Raw genomic sequence first — 22,647 nt, forward strand, 5'->3', positions numbered from 1 at the left:
AAGGTATTAGATAGATAGATATAAAGGGTGGCCCATTTAGATCGGTCAGTATGGGAAAATCTGAAACTATAAGACATACGACGATCTCTTCTTAGGAACCATGTCATCGATTTTAGTAACAAGAAAAACTGCATTCAAGGCAAAAGGTATTAGATATATATACAAGAATTGCTCGTTTAAAGGTATATAGATAGATTGATAAATGGGTTTTTATCTTTGCATGAAGCTAACTTATTTCTCTATGGTTAAGTCCAAGTCAACTTTCATTTTCATCAGCTAGAAATAGCAAAAACAATATCCCCATCTCGCTCCGTCATGCAGCAGCTGGCCCGTTCCCACAGCCTGATTTATGGCCGGCTCGATTGCCTGTCATTGTTTAGAGGGAAATTGCAATTTCAATCATTTTGTCGGTTTGCCAAATTGGCAAGATACTCGTACTACCTATATCAGTATAATTAGTTTATTTATTTATTTATATGAGGCTAGAGTGTCACTGCTGGGCAAAGGCCTCCCTCCTCCCTTTCCACGTATCCCGGTCTTGACCCGTCTCCCACCAATAATAATTATTAATTAGTTTACGGGGTGAATATTTAAAAAGGCCCAGATACAGTAGTTGATTTTTAGGGTTCAGCACCCAAAGGGATAAAACGGGACCCTATTACTAAGATTCCTCTGTCCGTCCGTCTGTCTGTCTGTCACCAGGCTGTACATGAACCGTGATAGCTAGACAGTTGAAATTTTCACAGATGATGTATTTCTGTTGCCGCTATAACAACAAATATTGAAAATTATGGAACCCTCGGTGGGCGAGTTCGGCTCGCACTTGTTCGGTTTTTTAAATTAATGGAAAAATTGACCGCTTCGGGCAAAACTCGAACTTGCGATCTTTCGGAGCACCGGTCTTTTAAACGAAGCTAGGTAGCCAGGTTATTAATTGATATATTCCCCCCGTAACTATGTAGGTATGTAACATAAGTGGTTATTACATCATATTGTGGAGTAGCCACCAGCTTTATACCAAGTCCGCAGACGTGGAGGATTGACTGTGACAAAATATGTGGCCAAACCAACGCTAAGTAACCGTTTTCAGCGGGCAGTGTGTGGCCACAACTTCAGCGGACATCAAAAGGTGAGTTTATTTTATATCAAGTCCGCAGACGTAGAGGATTGACTGTGAAATATGTGGCCAAACCAACGCTAAGTAACCGTTTTCAGCGGGCCTTGTGGTGCCACAACTTCAGCGGACATCAAAAGGAGAGTTTATATCAAGTCCGCAGACATGGAGGATTGACTGGGACAAAATATGTGGCCAAACCAACGCTAAGTAACCGTTTTCAGCGGGCCGTGTGGGGCCATAATATCAGCGGAAGTCAAAAGGGGAACGGGCTAGAAGTCAGAAGTTGCTAAGCGGGCGAGGTGTTCAAAATTACCTTGACGCGCGACGCGCTCTTATTCTCTTAACAATAAAGCCGCGTCAAGATTATTTTGAACACCTGGCCCGTTTAGCAACTATTGCTGCTGACTGTACTGTATTCTTTGATTTTTGAAGTGAAAACTTCTTTAGCGGCGCTGGGCACTTTTTGAGGTGGGGAAAAAATGATAAACTCGAGACAGCGTAAGGCGATCACGTGACCGTAAGGGCCGTAAGGCGATCACGTGACCGTAAGGGCCGTAAGGCGATCACGTGACCGTAAGGGGCGTAAGGTTTAGTTAGATAGACTCCTTTTCAAGACTCTTTACCTATGTTCAAATAATTTGACGTTGTCATGGCAGTATGTAAATAAACATGTCAATGAAAAAGTGTGATCTTATTTGAGAATGATAACAATATATAATAAATAAATAGAATACCTCCGCTAAACGTAATATGTATCTTATGTATGTACGTATGTACCGGGCGTCGGTAACATAGTGAGGTGAGTTTTCACTTCTATCGGCACTCCCGGAGTGCAACCGTTGTTGCTTGTTTATTTAAACTAACTATTCTAAAAACCGAAATTTTGTGTGATGTAATACTGGATGACCCCCAAGTAGGTTAGTATGTATATCGTCACCTAATACACACAGGACACCCACATTAAGGGGACGGTATATGACGTTTTCGATTTAGAGCTCACTTTGTGCAATCAATTTGTTCAAGAAATGTTTAATAACTGCATTAAATTATACGTAAATTTGTTCACGAAGAAGCCGTGTACCGGCTCTTCACGGCATAATATTTTTTATTTGCTGTAATTCTCTACAAATCGACACTAAAAGTATCCAAAAATCAAAATATGGAGTTCCGTTTGAGCAACACGCATTACAGTTTTGCCTTTAACAGTAATTGAGTTGTTGTGTGATTTTGAAAGCTAGATAACTAAACTAACAAATTATTATCTACTTATATTTTTACTCACAAATACAACACAGAAATTCAATCCCAAATGTAAACTTTCGTACAATTTCCATACATTGACGACATCACTCAAAATTCTTCTTCGAGTCAGATGGCCGCTGGCCTTGGATCGAAGCAGACGTGTACTTCGTCGTAGCTCGTTTTTGACATTATTTAGACATTTCATCATATACGCATACGAAAATGTATACCAGTAGATAAATTGTATTTCAAAAAATAGGGTAAATTAATTTATTTAAAATTTGATTTGTTGTTATTTACAGGTCGTAACGATCGAAAACAGCAGTAAACTATCCTAAAACAATACGATTACAATTGAATTTAAGTAACTTGTTCCTTCAAAACCCGCTTAAAATGAAAAAAGTTTAAAGACTCGTTTTACTGATTGGGATTGATTTTCATTATGCTGGTATCAATTTTGCGTCATTAAAAAAAAGTATATGACTTCTGTACGTCAATGACATTTGATGTCAATTGTAATCTTGTATTTACGTTAGAGAATATTATATATTCATTTAAATATTACTTACCTATTAATACGAAGCGTAATTCGTTTAATACCTGAAAGTCTTAGTGTCTACACCTACTTTGTTGCCGTTCGTTCCGTCTATATGTGTGCGATTATGTGCTGTTCTCAATAATCAAGAAACAAGCCATAATCTTCAAGAATAAAATAACAGCAAGACCAGCATTTAGTACTAACTAGTTTTTGCGGATTTGGAGACAAGAGATGAAGCTTACAGGCTAATACCGCTGCGGTCTGGTTATTGTTATGTGTATATATCGAGTATTATATAAATTTACTATAAAATAACAATGTTTTATTTCAATGACATTATGTGCGTAGGTATGTATGTTTCGGTGATTATAAGAATTTTGTCCACACAATAATTGTGCAAAGCAGAGACTGCATCATGCTTTCTTTACGGTATAAGCGGTATGGTACCGTTATTATTTATCAATACCGGTTCGTTTTGAAGGTAAAACTATACCGGTTGAAATACAAAGTACGGTACCGGTATAAAATTACAGCAGGGACAACCATTTTTATAGGTGTACAGTCAGCTGCAGAGAAAAGGTCCGACCAGATAGATAATTGTATGCAGGGGTGGTACCTTTTCTCTGCAGCTAGCTCTACCTAAACCATCATTGACCGAGCGTTGGCGAAGGTCTCCGTTTCAACTTGGGCAAAAATGCTTTCGTATGTCCGAATTCTTCTCCTTTGCATATCACATTTCTCAACTGATTCTCGTGAAAATTCGGTAGTCCGATATAATTATTCGGTTTCTTTTTTTTTTGAACAATTTAAAATAGGCAGAAATTGTCATAAAGGACTTAAGCGCCAGTAGGGTCTGTGACACTTAAGATCACTGCGATTATTAGGTACTTACTGGCCCCTATTTCACCACGACCACGGTGACAGGTGCGACAGTTGTCGACATCACTGTTGCTGACGTCACAGGCCTCCATAGGCTACGGTAACCGCTTACCATCGGACGGGCGATGTGCTTGTTTGCCACCAACATTTTAATAAATAAATAAACTCCATTATATTGCCACTAAAAAATTCTTATTTTGCGAAGCTAATGACAATTGTCACAAGAAACACGGCAACTGTATCGAAATTGCGACACAGAACTCATTTCCTGTCAAGACTTACCGAAAATTCTTTGAAAAATCTTGTGACAATTGTCACAAGATTTTTTTGCGAGAGAAATGTCTGTTTTATCCGATATAATAAAGTTTTTTTTTAATAATAGGTACAATGACGGTGGCAAACACGAATACGGCCCGCCCGATGGTAAGCGGTAACTGTATTATTAAATTGTACAACGGGACTTAATCGCGTATCTAAGTTTTAAGATTTACCTCCGACGTTTCGAGGACGGCGTTGTCCCCGTGGTCTCGGAGAAGACTGGCTTAAGTTGACATCAGCATCTTCTAACCGCGCGAGTTTTTCGAACTACCCGCACTTGGTCTTGTTTATCCGCTTGAACGTTTTGCGGTTCCGTTGTACAATTTAATAATGTGTAAAAATCGTGAAAGTTTAAATCAGTGTTAGCGGTAACTGTAGTCCATGGATGCCTATGGCGTCAATAACAGCGATGTTTTGTCGTACCTGTCACCGTGGTGAAATAGGGGCCAGATTACGCCGCGCCGCGTGGAACGTGAGGTGCATTGGGGTAAATGCATACCATTCACTCAAGGAAAATAATCTCCCTTATAAGATCACTCGTGTGTCTGCCATTTTGTTAAAGCCAATTTTCACCGTAACTACTGGACTAGTTCAATTGAAATTTAGTACACATATGTCAAGTAAGGAAGTAGTAAGTCGGTGATCCGAAGATGAGTAACGTAAATAAATGAACTTTTAACTTTGCGGCGATTTTTGGTATCATGTGACATATCAGATATAATACATAATTATAAGTAGGTGAGCAAAAATGTACCATAACCTAACTCAGAATTGTATTACATAAATACATATACAAAAAATAGTTCAACGCCAAAAGATTAATGGAAGACCTATGTCCTATAATAGGTGAGTTGGTCTTAAACAAAAAATATGCAATAAAAATGTGTAACTGTGGAACCCATAGTGAATCCTACTCGTACATGATCGGTTTTTATATTATGTACCTATAAGATATTTTCTACTTTATACTTTATAAGTGTACCTACATAATATTTACTTATAAGCAGTTGTCACGTAAAATATTTGTAGATTTTTTTGGAAGTATGTGTCACATCATCATCATCTTCCTCGCGTTGTCCCGGCATTTTGACACGGCTCATGGAAGCCTGGGGTCCGCTTGGCAATTAATCCCATAAATTGGCGTGGGCACTAATTTTTATGAAAGCGACTGCCATCTGACCTTCCAACCCATAGGGGGTAAACTAGGCTCTTATTGGGATTAGTCCGGTTTTCTCACGATGTTTTCCTTCACCGAAAAGCGACTGGTAAATATCAAATGATATTTCGTACATAAGTTCCGAAAAACTCATTGGTACGAGCCGGAATTGCAATTCGCACGCTCCAGCGATTTTTTTGAAGTATGTATAGCACAAAAAAAATATTTAGAAATGTAACATTTAAGGTAGGTAATTAAAATACGGTATAAACATTATTGGAGAAGACTTGGAGGAAGTGTCATAGGGATCTACATTCGATGCGTGAAAAACAAGTTCTTTTGTCTAATTATAATCCATCGGCAATCACGCGAGCGCATAAAACGAAAATCATTTTTTTTTCACTCCCTAAAACTCCCTTAACCTAATAACAGTAAAACAAAAAATAAAATATAGAGGGTTACCAACCAGCCAAAGAATTATAAGTAGATATGTGCACTTATCCCAACGCACCTCACGTTCTACTCTGCACGGGGTTCATTGCCGCTCCTACCGCCGTAAGTAACTATCAACACCTACATTATCAAGGCTACGATCGAAGATAATCGCTTCAGCACTGAAATAATACCGGTGGAATACCGGTATAATATTTTTTATTTTAATTGTATTATTTTAATAGTGAAACAAAAGGGGTACATTAGCCAACACTGTTTCCATATATTTTCAAATTTTATTTTGTCCGCCTTAATTAAATTTTGCACCCTGCCGGAACTTTATTTATTTAAATTCTCATTTAATTGATTTTGAGCCTTATGAAAAGTCGTATAGAGGAGTAAATAAAATTTTACATCTGACTTAATGACATCTGGTTTTATTCGGTTTAACTTTAGAAAACGCGTATCTCGACAAAGCCATAATGTAGAAAATTGTCAACAACCAAATGAATTATTAGAATTTAAATACGTCACGTGTGACATGAACAGACAAGGAAAGCAAGATTAAATGTATTGTTTCTCTTTCTTCTTTCAATGGAACGCTTTTCCTAAAAGGAGGCCACTAAACTCAAAACGCTATCTTAAAAAAAACTTGATGGGTCAGTGACCTGTCCCAGTAAAGTGAGGTAGTGTGCGTGAAGTGCGCTTGTGTGTGAAATGGGGTAAATTGACAGAATCTGAAAATTTACCCACCTCTACCGTCACCTTAACACTACATTGTCCCCAAATATTTTTTTATTTAATTACCTAGACCTCCCGTTTCCTGGCCCCATCCAAATACAAGTATGGACTATCAGGAGCAACCATTTGTCTGTGTCGCGACATCGTTTACTTGATACTTCACAGATGTCGCCCGAGTGATGGTGTCGTGGAACCAATCGTGTGAGTGGACACGAATTCGGTGGTCGTTAGCTAACTGGTTAGCTACTATTATTATGAGTATTATGACGTGAAACATTCGAGTCTAATAATGTGTAATTTTATTGTGCTTTCTAAAGATCGTACTCTTATCTAAAAGGCCGGCAACGCACTTGCAAGCGCTCTGGTGTTGCGGGTGTCCATGAGAGACGGTAATCGCTTACCATCAGGCGATTCGCCTGTAGTTTGCCTCCTCATAAAAAAATGTATTTCAGCTTGTCAACCTTGTCAGCTCGACGCGGTCCCACGGTCCCAGTACAAGAAAAAAAAAAGAGGCCAAGTGCGAGTCGGACTCGCCCATGAAGGGTTCCGTATTTAGGGGATTTATGACGTATTAAAAAAACTACTTACTAGATCTCGTTCAAACCAATTTTCGGTGGAAGTTTGCATGATAATGTACATCATTTATATTTTTTTTAGTATTATCATTCTCTTATTTTAGAAGTTACAGGGGGGGGGGGGGACACACATTTTACCACTTTGGAAGTGTCTCTCGCGAAAACTATTAGTTTAGCGCAGTTTAGAAAAAAATGATATTAGAAACCTCAATATCATTTTTGAAGTCCTATCCATAGATACCCTACACGTATGGGTTTGATGAAAAAAAAATTTTTGAGTTTCAGTTCTAAGTATGGGGAACCCCCAAAATTTATTGTTTTTTTTTGTGTGAAAATCTTAATGCGGTTCACAGAATACATCTACTTACCAAGTTTCAACAGTATAGTTCTTATAGTTTCGGAAAAAAGTGTCTGTGACATGCCTACGGACGGACAGACAAACAGACAGACATGACGAATCCATAAGGGTTCCGTTTTTTAGGGTTCCGTACCCAAAGGGTATATACGGGACCCTATTACTAAGACTCCGCTGTCCGTCTGTCCGTCTGTCCGTCTGTCCGTCCGTCCGTCCGTCCGTCCGTCCGCTGTATCTCACGAACCGTGATAGCTAGACAGTTGAATTTTCACAGATGATGTATTTCTGTTGCCGCTATAACAACAAATACTAAAAACAGAATAAAATAAAGATTTAAGTGGGGCTCCCATACAACAAACGTGATTTTTTACCGAAGTTAAGCAACGTCGGGCGGGGTCAGTACTTGGATTTGCTATATTTTTTGTAGATGGTGCGGAACCCTCCGTGCGCGAGTCCGACTCGCACTTGGCCGGTTTTTGTCATTTGGCTACGGAAGTACGTACGGAACCCTAAAAACCGCATCAAAATCCGTTGCGTAGTTTTAAAGATCTAAGCCATTCTAAGCATACATACAGACGGACAGACAGGGAAGCGACTTTTTTTTATACTATGTAGTGAAGTATAGTTGGTCAAACCAATTTGTCAGTAAGTAGGAACAAAAAAACTATAAGTAGGTACTCATCCTTTTCTTTTGGGTGCTAGTACTAGTGTAAGACAAAGATAGTATGATCTCTCTGTCTATGTTTGAAATGAGACAGTCCTTTGGCACACTATATTCACGTTTAATTTTACCTAAACTGCACGTTTCATTTTTACATTCGGATTTTTCTACACAGTAACACTGACAACACAGCCGTCATTGCAAACAGCTGATCGAGTTGACATTGACAGATAGTTACTTGACGTTTGTCCAAGCTGCGGTATAACCTCAAATCTGTCGGCTTATGGAGCTAAAAATCTTGTTTACTTTCTGAATTTTGAGTAGAAGTACATTTAATTATAGTGCCAGCAAAGTGTTTTCAATTGTGTAGTATTTATTTAGTGATTGCGGGGCGTGAATTTGAAATAAAAACAACGTGCTCAGCGCATTCGATTTGCGGCTTAAACTTGTTTGTTTTTTTAGTGTTTTAGAGTATAAAATGACAAATTTATGTGTTAAATACTAAGCGTAGTGTTAAATATACGTGTGTTTTATAGTAATAAGACTTAAATGCTTAAATTCATCAATGAAATAATAAAATTAACAACCTTCCAAATAACAAACCGACTGCGTTTATTAAAAGCTCCAAGACCCGCGTTTGTGTTTGCAAATCAGTGTAAAATGGCTGATGTTTCTTCTAAGATGAAAAGCGATATGAATTTGGGTGAAAATCCAACTAAAAAACTTAAATTGACTTTAAATGATGTGGCTACTAGAACTGTAGCCACCATGTGTGGTGCTTGGAGACCAGAAGAAGAAGATGGAGGCATGGTTCTGGTGTTCCAGACTAGGAAACCCTGCCTGAGCCCGGACCCTGAAAAGGAATCAGACTTTCCGGAGAATGTGGAGGACTTTTGGGATGCGGCTTTGCACTGCAGTGGCGATGAACAGGTTAGTACTAATAATTAAGCAAAATTTATTTATTTAAGTGCATAGTGTTTTCAATAGGTTTAATAAGAAACCGCCTAATATAATTATTTTTCTCTAAGCAAAGCAGATAATTTATTTATGATAAAAGCGCCATCTACCATTTTCGACTAGTGCTACTACTATTCTATGGTTACTAACTTGAGAACAGAGAAGGTCGTTCCGTGTAATTTCAATAGATGGCGCCTTTACTGCATGGGTAACTGGTTCCGTGTAATGATAATAGATGGCGCATTTACGGCATTCTTTGACAGCGCCATCTCACAGTTTACATTCAAACCAATGCGCTTTGATGGTTGCTCGAGCAAGCTTAGCGTATTGCAAAGATGAAGTTATTCTTAGAAATGATAGATGGCGTCCTTGCACGATAATTGAAACAGATGAATAAAAGTTTTTAACCGCCTTCAAAAAAAAGGAGGTTCTCAGTTTGACCCGTATGTATGTATGTATGTATGTATGTATGTATATATGTATGTATGTATGTATATTTGTTCGCGATTATCTCGCGTTTGGCTGAACCGATTTTGATGCGGTTTTCAGAAAACTGTTTCTTACATTCTGGAGAAGGTTTTAGTATACATAGATCTGAGCTGATGCTGAACCCTGGTTGTACCTAGTGGAACTCAGGTATGGTGCAACATAGGCTCACGCTGTTTTGGTCATCCGACACGCCTTGATGAGCACTTGGGAGAGCAGTAACCAAGATAGAGCTGATGCTGAACCCTGGATGTACCTAGTGGAACTCGGGATGTACCTAATGGAACTCAGGTTTGGTGCAACATAGGCCCACGCTATTTTGGTCATCCATCACATCATGATCAGCACTTGGGAGAGCAGTACCCAAGATAGAGCTGATGCTGAACCCTTGCTGTACCTAGTGGAACTCAGGTTTGGTGCAACGTAGGCCAACGCTATTTTGGTCATCCGTCACATCTTGATGAGCACTTGGGAGAGCAGTACCCAAGATAGAGCTGATGCTGAACCCTTGCTGTACCTAGTGGAACTCAGGTTTGGTGCAACATAGGCCAACGCTATTTTCGTCATCCGTCACATCTTGATGAGCACTTGGGAGAGCAGTACCCAAGATAGAGCTGATGCTGAACCCTTGCTGTACCTAGTGGAACTCAGGTTTGGTGCAACATAGGCCCACGCTATTTTGGCCACTACTTCAAAAACTAAGTAATTACCCGAATGGTTATTAATTTTCTTATTATTAGGTATTAATTACTTTTTGGCAAAAATTTGCTTTACGACGGGATAGGGACTGGACACGAAAAGGGGTGCCATATAAAAATTATTTTGTACTTTTCAGTGGGTTGCTTTTTTGAAGGCGGTTCCCTTTTTTTAAAAAAGATATTATATTATTATTTGTTTATAATTAATATCTGGGTGACCGAGCTTCGCTCGGAAAACATATAATAACTCGGAAATGCGTGTTTTCCCAGAGATAAGACCTAGCTAGATCGATTTTTCGCCCCCGAAAACCCCTATATACCAAATTTCATCGAAATCGTTAGAGCCGTTTCCGAGATCCGCGAAATATATATATATATATATAAATAAATAAATAAATAAACAAGAATTGCTCGTTTAAAGGTATTAGATAGATAACAACTGTGTAAAACGTAAACAATTGTGTGAAATTGTGTCTTTATTTTAGGTTACTGATTAAAAATTTAAAAGTTGGCCAGCATCAATGAAAGTGTCAGTAAAAAGATATTATTTGTTAGATATAATATATATTAAAAGATAACCAAACCAAACAAGCTTAAACTTTTTCAATCTACGGCTATTAGGTAGGTATAGGTACTTAGGTAACTCTATATTTAATGAGTGAATGAGGCTTACATTTTTTAAAGAAGTAATTTTTTTTGAAAAATTTCATTACAAATACAAATACAATACAAATATCTTTATTCAATAATAAAGGACACATAGTTGCTTACATTTATATTCAGAACTATAATTATAGTTTGGATTAGTAACCTTAGTCACTAAGTACAAGAAATAATGTCATAGTTACCATGTAGGCACGGCACAGTTAAGTGACCAATCCCAGTCCCTAAGTCGTTAGAATAAGGTGTGTAAGGTGGGGTCGGTCAACTGCACTGTTTAGGTAATATTACTATAAAAATAATATATTTACTTATAACGTTTTATGAATGAAGTAAGCTACGTCTGTTCCCCGTACTAGTATTAAACTGTATCACGGTGGAAACAGGATTCGCCATCCTCTGTTTTCAATATGTAAACAATCATTAAACAACATCATTTATATTTATTAGTTAAGTTAAATGTTACCCGTACACATGGGTAGCTTGACAAAAAACCGCATTCCAATGTTAGTTGCAGAAAGTGTAAACACTCACGTGTAAACTCAAGTGTAAACATTCTAATCAATAAGTAGGTACTCTACTCAATACTAGTTAGAACAAAAGCAATATCCTCTGGAATAAATGGGAATTAGGTAAGTACTTACACTAAGTCCTTCACCCTGCTGGCTATTGAATTGTATATTTAGAAGGTCGAAGTCATTACGAACAAAGCACTTAGTCAGTAAAAGCCTGCTGGGCTACATGGCCAGACGTAATGGATATCGATATTTAGGTATTCATTAAGTTTGCTTTGGCTTTTTCTTTTATATAAGTAGGTACCCTGCCTACACTGACAAACCGATGACATCCCACGTAAACCTAAGAACTGCAAAAAATATTCTCATGTTAGCCGTGTTCTCATGCAATAATAAGTTCATAGTTCAAATGTTGAACGTTCTTATTTGGGTAAGGCAGTATGGTTTGTTGTCTAAAGACAAACTGTCACTGTCGGCTATACGCTAGGCAGGTTACCGGTTCGTAGGCGCTTTTCGTCACAAAGCGGAAAACACTTGTTATCGGCTACGCTCGTAGCACTTCGTAGTGCGCGCTGGCAGAACCTAAGTCACAGAATAAATAATAGTTCTAGGTACAGAAGACTCACTCTCTAACAAAACGCGTCTGTTACGATCAGCACAGATATAAATAATAAATAAATAAATGAATATTATAGGACATTTTTTAACCGCCTTCAAAAAAAAAGGAGGTTCTCAGTTTGACCCGTATGTATGTATGTATGTATGTATGTACGTATGTATGTATGTATGTATATTTGTTCGCGATTATCTCGCGTTTGGCTGAACCGATTTTGATGCAGTTTTCAGAAAAGTGTTTCTTACATTCTGGAGAAGGTTTTAGTATACATCGATCTGAGCTGATGCTGAACCCTGGCTGTACCTAGTGGAACTCAGGTTTGGTGCAACATAGGCTCACGCTGTTTTGGTCATCCGACACGCCTTGATGAGCACTTGGGAGAGCAGTACCCAAGATAGAGCTGATGCTGAACCCTGGATGTACCTAGTGGAACTCAGGTTTGGTGCAACATAGGCCCACGCTATTTTGGCCATCCGTCACATCTTGATGAGCACTTGGGAGAGCAGTACCCAAGATAGAGCTGATGCACCAAACCATCCTGGCTGGCATGGTTCACCCTGGCTGTACCTAGTGGAACTCAAGTTTGGTGCAACATAGGCCCACGCTATTTTGGTCATCCGTCACATCTTGGTGAGCTCTTGGGAGAGCAGTACCCAAGATAGAGCTGATGCTGAACCCTGGCTGTACTTAGTGGAACTCAGGTTTGGTGCAACATAGGCCCACGCTATTTTGGTCATCCATCACATCATGATCAGCACTTGGGAGAGCAGTACCCAAGATTGAGCTGATGCTGAACCCTGGCTGTACCTAGTGGAACTCAGGTTTGGTGCAACATAGGCCAACGCTATTTTGGCCATCCGTCACATCTTGATGAGCACTTTGGAGAGCAGTACCCAAGATAGAGCTGATGCTGAACCCTGGCTGTACCTAGTGGAACTCAGGTTTGGTGCAACATAGGCCCACGCTATTTTGGTCATCCGTCACATCTTGATGAGCACTTGGGAGAGCAGTACCCAAGATAGAGCTGATGCTGAACCCTTGCTGTACCTAGTGGAACTTAGGTTTGGTGCAACATACACACTTTGTTTTGGTTAACCGAATTGTCCTCGTGTGCCTATGTTGCGGAGTTCGACTAGGTGGGTCGATGAACTTTTTTCTAACTGCCTTTAAAAAAAGGACGTTCTCAGTTCGACCCGTATGTATGTACGTATGTATGTGTGTATGTTTGTTCGTGATTATCTCGCGTTTGGCTGAACCGATTTTGATGCGGTTTTCAGAAAAATGTTTGTTACATTCTGGAGAAGGTTTTAGTGTACAGTACAGTACATGGATGGTTTGAAAAACCAATTGGACCCGGTAGGTGGCCATGCTATCGGTATACCTACCAACAAATTTATGTTGCTAAAATCGATTTAGATAAAATAGTGGGAGTGGGAGTGGGAGTCGGACTCGGACTGGGACTGGGAATGGGAGTGGAAGTGGGAGCAATATACATACAAATCGTTTAGCACCAAAACGTCATAATAAGTTGTGTCGCGATTATCATCGAGTTAGAGGCCATCACCAACATTAGTAGACTAAATGGAGAGCCTAACAAACTAGTATTTTAGCCCAAAACCTAAAATAAATGAAGTATCTACCTATCACTAAAAAGTAAAAAATAAAATAAAATAAATAAAAAAATAATTAAAAAATTAAAAATAAACAAAAATAAAACCAAAATAAAATAACTTAATATAATATCTTTTTAAAAAAAAGGGAACCGCCTTCAAAAAACCAACCCACTGAAAAGTACAAAATAATTTTTATATGGCACCCCTTTACGTGTCCAGTCCCTATCCCACGGCGTAAAGCAATTTTTTGCCAAAAAGTAATTAATACCTAATAACAAGAAAATTAATAATCATCCGGGTAATTACTTAGTTTTTGAAGGCGGTGCCAAACCAACAAAAACAGTCTTTACTACCAATCAGAAAAACAATACGAGTACGTAGTACCTACAAGAACTAAATTAATGAGTAAACTAAGTATGTCTTTATAATGCAAGTAAGTACAGCGTTCTTCGTTGTCTAAAATATCGGTTCTCAAAAATGTTGGTTTGGCACCGACTTCAAAAACTAAGTAATTACCCGGATGATTATTAATTTTCTTATTATTAGGTATTAATTACTTTTTGGCAAAAAATTGCTTTACGCCGTGGGATAGGGACTGGACACGTAAAGGGGTGCCATATAAAAATTATTTTGTACTTTTCAGTGGGTTGGTTTTTTGAAGGCGGTTCCCTTTTTTTTAAAAAGATATTATATTAAGTTATTTTATTTTGGTTTTATTTTTGTTTATTTTTAATTTTTTAATTATTTTTACACCAATTGACTAAGCCCCACAGTAAGCTCAAGAAGGCTTGTGTTGTGGGTACTCAGACAACGGTATATATAATATAGAAATACTTAAATACATAGAAAACAATATATATATGGAATATGGCCGCTAAAGTCTATTTTTTTATTCGGTAGACTAAAATGACATTTCATAGTATGAAATGACACATGATGTTCATACTATGAAATGTCATTTTAGTCTACGGAATAAAAAAATAGACTTTAGGTGGCGACAGCGCCACGCGCGTCTTATGGCTAGCCACCAAAATTGGTGTGGCATGGATGGATGTACTTTTAGCTACCTGTAAGTAGCAAAGCGAAGAAATCGCGGAGTGAGCCACGCCTGCCCAAGTGCTCGCATTTGCTATGTTTCAGCAATCCGTATAAAGTATGTATTCTGGGGGCACGGCCGTGCCCCCGCCAAGACGAGACAAAGGGCAAAAGGAAGTGCATATCTTTTCTCGGCACGTTTCGTCGTATTTTCGAACCCTCGTAGTTTCGGCTTGGATAATGCTGTATACTTATATATTCCCGAAATAACATTTTAATCATAAATCAAAAGCGATGAGATAAGACAAGTTAATGAATCGTCAATATTAAGGATCGGTTAATTACTTTTAAGCCTATTTATATTTAGACGGGACCTCCTGAATTTTAACGGGGTTTAATGAAGCTTGGTGTTGATTCCGTTTTAATATTGTATCACTTAATTATGGGGAGATTTGAAATAGGTTGTTTGGGTTTTATGAAAATATACATATTTGAAGAGGTAATAATACGTTGAAATTATTAAAAAGTTGTCCAGTTTACCTATTAAAAATATATACTATAAGAGCGGGCTAACATACAATTGTAGACTTTATTAAATTATTAGGTACACGTTTTAATTAAGGGCAAATGTCATTAAAGTGCACACAGAAACTAGACTGTATTTGCAATCAACGAAATACTAAAAGTACAGTCGCCATCAGATATATCGGAGCGGCCAAGGTGCTCACAAAATATATGAACACGGTTTCTATTGTCAAGAGGGCTTTCAAGACAAACTTTGTCACCGAGTGAACCGCAAAACTTTTCACCACACCAACTTCTATCTATAAACTAGTATAAACCTTATTCTTATCCGTATTCTTACTATAAACCTTAACAAATTAAGTAGGTAGGTATATAACTAAACCTTCCTCAATCCGGTCAGTAGTTTTTGGGTTTATCGCGAACATACATACACACAAACAGACAGACGCGGCGGGGGACTTTGTTTTATATAAAAGTGATACAATATTCCCTTGTTTAGCGACACTTGTACACAACAATATAACAAAAGAAACAAACAGAGAAAGGGAATGTAAGACGGGTGCTGAATATTTTAAAAGAAAAACTACCTGCAGTTACAAGTTTTCAGTCATAGAATGGACATTAAAATACTTTAAATTAGTGCTACAGAGGACATAAATTGTCAGAGTAACAGCTTCATACTAAGCAGTGATCGGTGTCCAGTTGCAATAGTGTAACCTTTGTCTGTATTTAACAAAGCAAACCGCGCAAAACTTGATGCAATCGCAGTGCAGTACAACTTGTTCAAAGTATAATTTAATTACCAATTATCTGTTTGTCTTTTTAGGTTATTTCTTCCATTTATACAAATATTTTGTCATAGGACTAGGTACTTTTATCACACCTGCACGAAGATATTCAAGATACCTAATTTTGGACCATAGTTGGGAGCTTTTAACAATAGTTGGGTGGAGTTGTTACTCTGGCAAATTCAACTCTCTGTGATACCTCTAGGCAAATTGTGAATGAGATGCTTAATATTCATGAATTTCTGTTAGTAATAGCTTTATTCATAAAACAGGACCTAGCTAGCAAACACATTTCAATGTAATGGACTAGAAAACATGGCAAAGTAATTAAGAAAGAGAACAATGCGAAATTGAAGTTATTTGCATAGAAGAACGATAAAGTTTTTAGCTGTTCTAGTTTATGAGTTTTGTAATTGTTATTTTGACTAAAATATTCTTGCAAAATGATGTAATGATGTAATCTGATAATGTCACGTCAGTGTATAAATATATGTGAGTTCTAGAGTCTATCTTATGTCAACTAGTCTCAAATGTCTCAATTAAGCTACCTGTAGTTGTGACAAGTCAAATATTGCGATGTGACTGCCGTGTTACTTATTAGATTGGACATTACTGACATTAGACATTGTTTTGTTTTTAAATACACGGAAAAGTGCGTACCTACTACCTTCACGGCGAAGGTCGACATTTAGATCATATTGTGAATTTCAAAAAATTAAATCCGCATTCATTTTTTGTTCATCATAATTCATAATAAGTAGGTATCTAAATATGTTTTAGTTTTGTTTTATTCCATTTTTGAAGTCGGTAATCTGCCGCTGGACATCCTGTAAAACTAAACACGTTAAATTTTGTGATCATTAGCTTCACAAGTGCCTAATTGATTCGGGTCGGCCCAAAAAGATTTTGAAAAGGCCCATCGTTTCTTTACTGTTCCTATCACTTACCTAGCACCGGTGTATATAAGGCTCGGATTAACCAGTATAAGCTTGATCTTTGACTTATACGCTGCAGATTGGACTCCATGTACGTACAGGTACCTAAGTATGTCAAAAATTAATGAACTCGGGGATATAATCGATTTTGTGTTCTTGCTGAACGGCGCTTATCTTAAGAGGCCCACAGATTACCAGTTCGCCGGATGATATATTAGCCTGTCAGTTATACGCAAAAGGTGACAGTTCCGAACAACTGACAGGCTGATATCGTCCGGCGGACTGGTAATCAGTGGGCCTCTTTACTTCTGTAACTTGATTATCTTAAAAAGTAGGATTATAAGTCGAATACCCTTATAAAATAACGCTCGAGAGACCATAACAGGCCCTCTGGACATGTGTCTGCTTCTCTGTACCACGAATATCGAAGAGCGACAGAGAGGCAGATACTTAACGAAATTTAGATTTTTGTGTTTCGCCGTAGGCCCTGTGTTCTGATAGTTAGCAATTATCCATGTAAGGAGACAAAATGTAGTTTCTCCGGAGCCATTGATTTTCAAAATCAAATCAGATCAAACCAAAATGTCAAATCGGTAAGTCTTAAGGCCTTAAGTCTTTGGCCTTCGTTTGATTCACTCTGATAGCGACTCCATCTAGGTCACATTAAAGTGGTTAGTCCGACGAAAGGGCTCGCCCGCGTGCGCAGGGGTTAAGAATATGACCCTAGCCATATTAATGAGGCTAGCTGTTTAAAGAGCCCCTTACAAATGGGCCCAATTAGCCACTGGTCTTTGTATATCTTGCCCTTATTAAAGAGATAAATAACTGGGGCGCTTGAGCGTTTAAGGTGTGATTTTGAGGGTAAGAAAAATATTGAAGAAAATTGATGTAAAATGGAAACGAGGTGTTTCCGAGAAACGGGCAGAAACGGATATCAAAATGCTGGCAGTACCTAGGGTATTTTTTTTTTGCCGCAAACTACAAACCCGCGCAGTGGTATCTAAAATAAACAAGCAACAACGGTTGCACTCCGGGAGTGCCGATAGAAGTGAAAACTCACCTCACTATGTTACCGACGCCCGGTAACACGATACATACGTTTAGCGGAGGTATTCTATTTATTTATTATATATTATTATCATGCTCAAATAAGATCACACTTTTTCATTGACATGTTTATTTTCATACTGCCATGACAACGTCAAATAATTTGAACATAGGTAAAGAGTCTTGAAAAGGAGTCCGCAACGTAAATGTCAAATAACATTGAGTTTTTCTTTATTGATTTAAATGCCATCTAAATTATGAGTGGCCACCTTACGGGGCTTACGGTCACGTGATCGCCTTACGCCCCTTACGGTCACGTGATCGCCTTACGCTGTCTCGAGTTTATCATTTTTTCCCCACATCAAAAAGTGCCCAGCGCCGCTAAAGAAGTTTTCACTTCAAAAATAAGACAAAATTAGGGATTGCAATCCGGTCTGGTTTTGAATACGGCCGGATTTTGGCCTCAATCCGGGGATACGGCCGGATCCGGCCGGATAGGTATTGCGGGTGAAAAATTCGTCCAGACACGTATTTTATTATGTTTTTAGTGTTATATGCGCAGTTAATGATATTTTTATAATGGGTTAATAAAACGACAGTTTCAGGTTTCCAAAATCAACGTTTTTATTACGTAACCATGAAGTCTTATTACAGTCTCACAAATTAAAATCTTCTTTTTCTCTTAAAATATCTATAGCCCCACAACCCCCACAAAAAGATGCTTTCAATTCTTCACTTTATTTAGTAGCATAATAACAAAATAACATATTCTATTTACTTTAAATTCGACAAAACATTTAACTTGACTGCTGAATGAAGTTTTATAAATATTTCTTCATTCTATTTTAAATGCAGGTAACACAATAACTGGGCTATAATGGTTTGTACTAAATTAAACGAAACAACATGTAACAACACAATTAATTAAATATAAAACAATTCAGTAGGGTTAGTTGTTGATCAATGAAACACTAAAAGTTCAAGCCTTTCTATCTCTGGTGTTTTTAAAGTTACGAGTGTGACATTTCGCATGAAGATAAACAATTTCGTTGGCTATCGTATGGCATTCAAGGTTTCTACTTATCTTTAACAGTTTCTGTATTGTAAACCTTTTTTTGAAAAATTAGTTTTGTTTCATTGTGTACTTGTGCATGTTTTCAATGAAACACTCTAATTTTTACAGTGAAACAGATGTAATATATAGTCTACCATGAAACATCCTTAATAAACATTGAAACGTTGTAATAAATAAGTTACATTAATACATACATCCTTTCAATCAATTAATGAGAAAGGAAAGGAGAAAATAGTGGTAGGCTGAAATTTGTTATTTAAAAGGTTTCCGAAATATGGAATCGTTATAAGATTGCTGAAATATCTAAAAGCGAAAGACTTGTTTCATTGTACGCACACCTAAGTTTCATTGTGAATCGAAAATCTGGTCGGCACTTACGGCATGCTGCGAGAAAGGCGCCTTTTATGTCCACGGAGCATGATTGCCAACTAGGTGGACGCGGGAGGGTTTTAAGCATCTCCATGCTCGATATCATACACTTTCTTGCGACATAGTATTTATAAACGACTGTTTCAATGTTAGACATGTGACCTTAACCTTGCCATCAATGAAACATTCAACATATAAACTATCCTATCTCAGCCATTTCTAAAGTTAAGTATCTTATATTTTGTCATATGATAGACAAATTATTATCAATTTTCATGGTATTTTAGTTTCACAAATTTCGGACATAGTCTTTAATTAATTAAAAAAATAATGAGTTTGTTTCTTTGTGTACTAATACTGGTGTTCAGTGAAGATCATGTTTCATTGTTTACTACATAAAAATGTTTCATTGTGAGACTAGGGGGTGTTTTTTGAATCAATTAAAAAAAACTGCACCAAAGAGTGAAAGAAATTTAAAAATATTTAGCTCCAAAGTAACTTTAATACACATAGAACACAACAAAAAATTAAATAACGCCAAACTAGACTCTATATCTTGGTAAAAAATTGCGACACATAAATGAAAAATATTACTTTTGTCGCACGAATTCACAATAACGCTCGTAGCAACGTGCTCCTTCTCCGAGGCGCGCTTGCATATTGGGGAGGTGCTGGGGGTCCCTGAGCCTGCCCTTGCTTGACAGACGGCACTAGCTGATAACACCTAGTTTCCGAGATATCGCAAAGTTTCACTGTGTACGATTGTTTCAATGTTCGATAAGTGACCCTACTTACTTACGGTGCACGGGAATCTCAATTCCCAACCAACACTACGACGACACATATTTCGTCTGTAGAAGACTGGCGTCAACTAACAAACAAGTTGTTGTGTTGCTGTTTGCGAGCGGGAACGCGGGGAGGGGAGCATTAAAATAGAATTACGTTCGAATTGGCGAGAACTTTTAAATTTTTTACAGTGTTTTAAGCTGTTATTTTATATTCTAGCGCTTTTATTCCTTTTACCGGATCCGGGACCGGATCCGGTGAAATTTGCCGGATCCGGTATCTTGAAAAATGTACCGGATCCGGCCGGATTACCGGATCCGCCGGACCGGATTGCAATCCCTAGACAAAATACACTTTCAGTTTTTCAAATAACTGTGCTGTCTGGGTTATTTGTTCTATGTCCGTGCTTGAACTGGTTGATACTTGGTACTTACTAGGGATTGCTCCCGGTACTGAGTTTGTATGGCGAGAACCGGGAATTCCCGGGAGTTCCCGCGGGAAATTTCTCCATTGTAGCGCCGTTTTGCGTTACAATATAGGTTATAATAGGTTGAAACATTCAACCGGTACTAGCAAAACAATTAATTAGTAGGTTGAAACGTTCCAACTGGTACTAGCAAAACAATACATTAGTAGGTTGAGAGGTTCAACCGGTACTAGAAAAACAAATAAGTAGTAGGTTGAATGTTCAACTGGTACTAGCAAAACAAATTATTAGTGGGTTCAATGTTCAACTGGTACTAGCAAAATAATAAATTAGTAGGTTGAAACGTTCAACCGGTACTAACAAAACAAATAAGTAGTAGGTTGAATGTTCAACTGTTACTAGCAAAACAAATTATTAGTAGGTTGAATGTTCAACTGGTACTAGCAAAACAATAAATTAGTAGGTTGAAATGTTCAACCGGTACTAGCAAAATAAATTATTGGTAGGTTGAATGTTCAACTGGTACTACCAAAACAAATTATTGGTGGGTTGAATGTTCAACTGGTACTAGCAAAACAAAAGTAATGGTGCAGCGTAATCATAACGCTTACGTTCATATGCACAAACAGTATAAGTAGTAAGTTGAATGTTCAACTTGTACTAACAAACCAAAAGAGTAATTAATGTAGTAACTAGTAAACAGACGCAATATGGTGTAGGTTGGTACTAACGATAGGATCTTGTGATAGGGTCATAGTAAAACATAGTAGTAAACTGACGTGATATAGTGTTGGTTGGTACTAACGATAGGATCTTGTTATAGGTCGTCCGAAATGTCCCAGTTCCATGGTGGTAACCATTAGGCGGATTATTTTGCCCACCAAAACTTGCAGGGAGGCAAAATAGTAATAAACTAACCTTATGTTAGTGGAGTGACCTGCTATGTATTTATTGAATTAGAAATTTGTGTTAAAATTTGTGCCCAATCCGGGGATATTACGGGGTTACAGCCGGCTATAACTCCTATTTTTAGAACATCAATAGAACCAAAGGAGCGATCGAACGGTTATACAGATCTCTTTTACCTATTATATTTAGCGCCTAATGTTAGTTGGGCGGTTCTCGCCATACAAACTCAGTACCGGGAGCAATCCCTACTTGGTACATGTTCGTCTTGGTATCAGTTTACTCAATACTGGATACTTCTTTGTACAAAAATATGGCTTCTATCAAATTGGCTTCTAGCAAATGATTTCGCTAATGTCAAAATTAAGCATGACGTTGTTCAGTAGTTGCTTTAAGTTATAGCTGGTCTTTACAAATAGCCATGATGGATTGCCGGGTGTTGACTAAACTAAAGAATGGTGAAACGCGTTTCAAGATTAATCGTTTGCACACAACTATTGATTTATCTTTTCCATTTTTTCTATGCAGTTAAAAACAAGCGGTATAATAAGTAATTCAATCTTAGTTGAAGTAGGATAGAACAAGGAAAAAATTACGTTTGCCAATACGAGTATAATTCTTTCTGATCAATTGAATATTTCTTTACCTCACGAGACCTTATAAAATACAGGATCATCGTTGAGATAAAAGATTGAATAAGTTAGGGAAACAAAATAAATAGCTTTAAAAATATTAAAATATAATCTGGTATATCATATCTTAGAACTTTTCTTTTCATTTCTTAGAACTTTTTTTACGTTTGAAGTTGCGAATAAATTTTACCATGACCGCAGAAAAGATTTTTGAAGTGAAAACTTCTTTAGCGGCGCTGGGCACTTTTTGAGGTGGGGAAAAAATGATAAACTCGAGACAGCGTAAGGCGATCACGTGACCGTAAGCCCCGTAAGGTAGCCACTCATAATTTAAATGGCATTTAAATTAATAAAGAAAAACTCAATGTTATTTGACATTTATGTTGCGGACTCCTTTTCAAGACTCTTTACCTATGTTCAAATAATTTGACGTTGTCATGGCAGTATGTAAATAAACATGTCAATGAAAAACTGTGATCTTATTTGAGAATGATAATAATATATAATAAATAAATAGAATACCTCCGCTAAACGTATGTATCGTGTTACCGGGCGTCGGTAAC

General features: G+C 37.6%; 1 protein-coding gene across 2 annotated transcripts in view; it reads left to right on the plus strand.

The window, feature by feature from the left end:
• The first annotated feature begins 8,393 nt into the window (after positions 1-8,393).
• The window catches only part of LOC134648323 (pseudouridylate synthase RPUSD2-like), a 625,507-nt gene continuing 611,253 nt past the window's right edge, over positions 8,394-22,647 (plus strand). Inside the window, exon 1 of one of the 2 annotated variants that reach the window (XM_063502826.1) lies at positions 8,394-8,944. In XM_063502826.1, the coding sequence (XP_063358896.1) occupies positions 8,564-8,944 (381 nt within the window). In that variant the 5' untranslated portion in view covers positions 8,394-8,563. The remainder of the gene's footprint in view (positions 8,945-22,647) is intronic. The other variant, XM_063502825.1, reaches the window with a different exon arrangement.

This window comes from Cydia amplana, chromosome 5 (assembly GCF_948474715.1).
Source record: "Cydia amplana chromosome 5, ilCydAmpl1.1, whole genome shotgun sequence".
NCBI classification, from domain to species: domain Eukaryota; kingdom Metazoa; phylum Arthropoda; class Insecta; order Lepidoptera; family Tortricidae; genus Cydia; species Cydia amplana.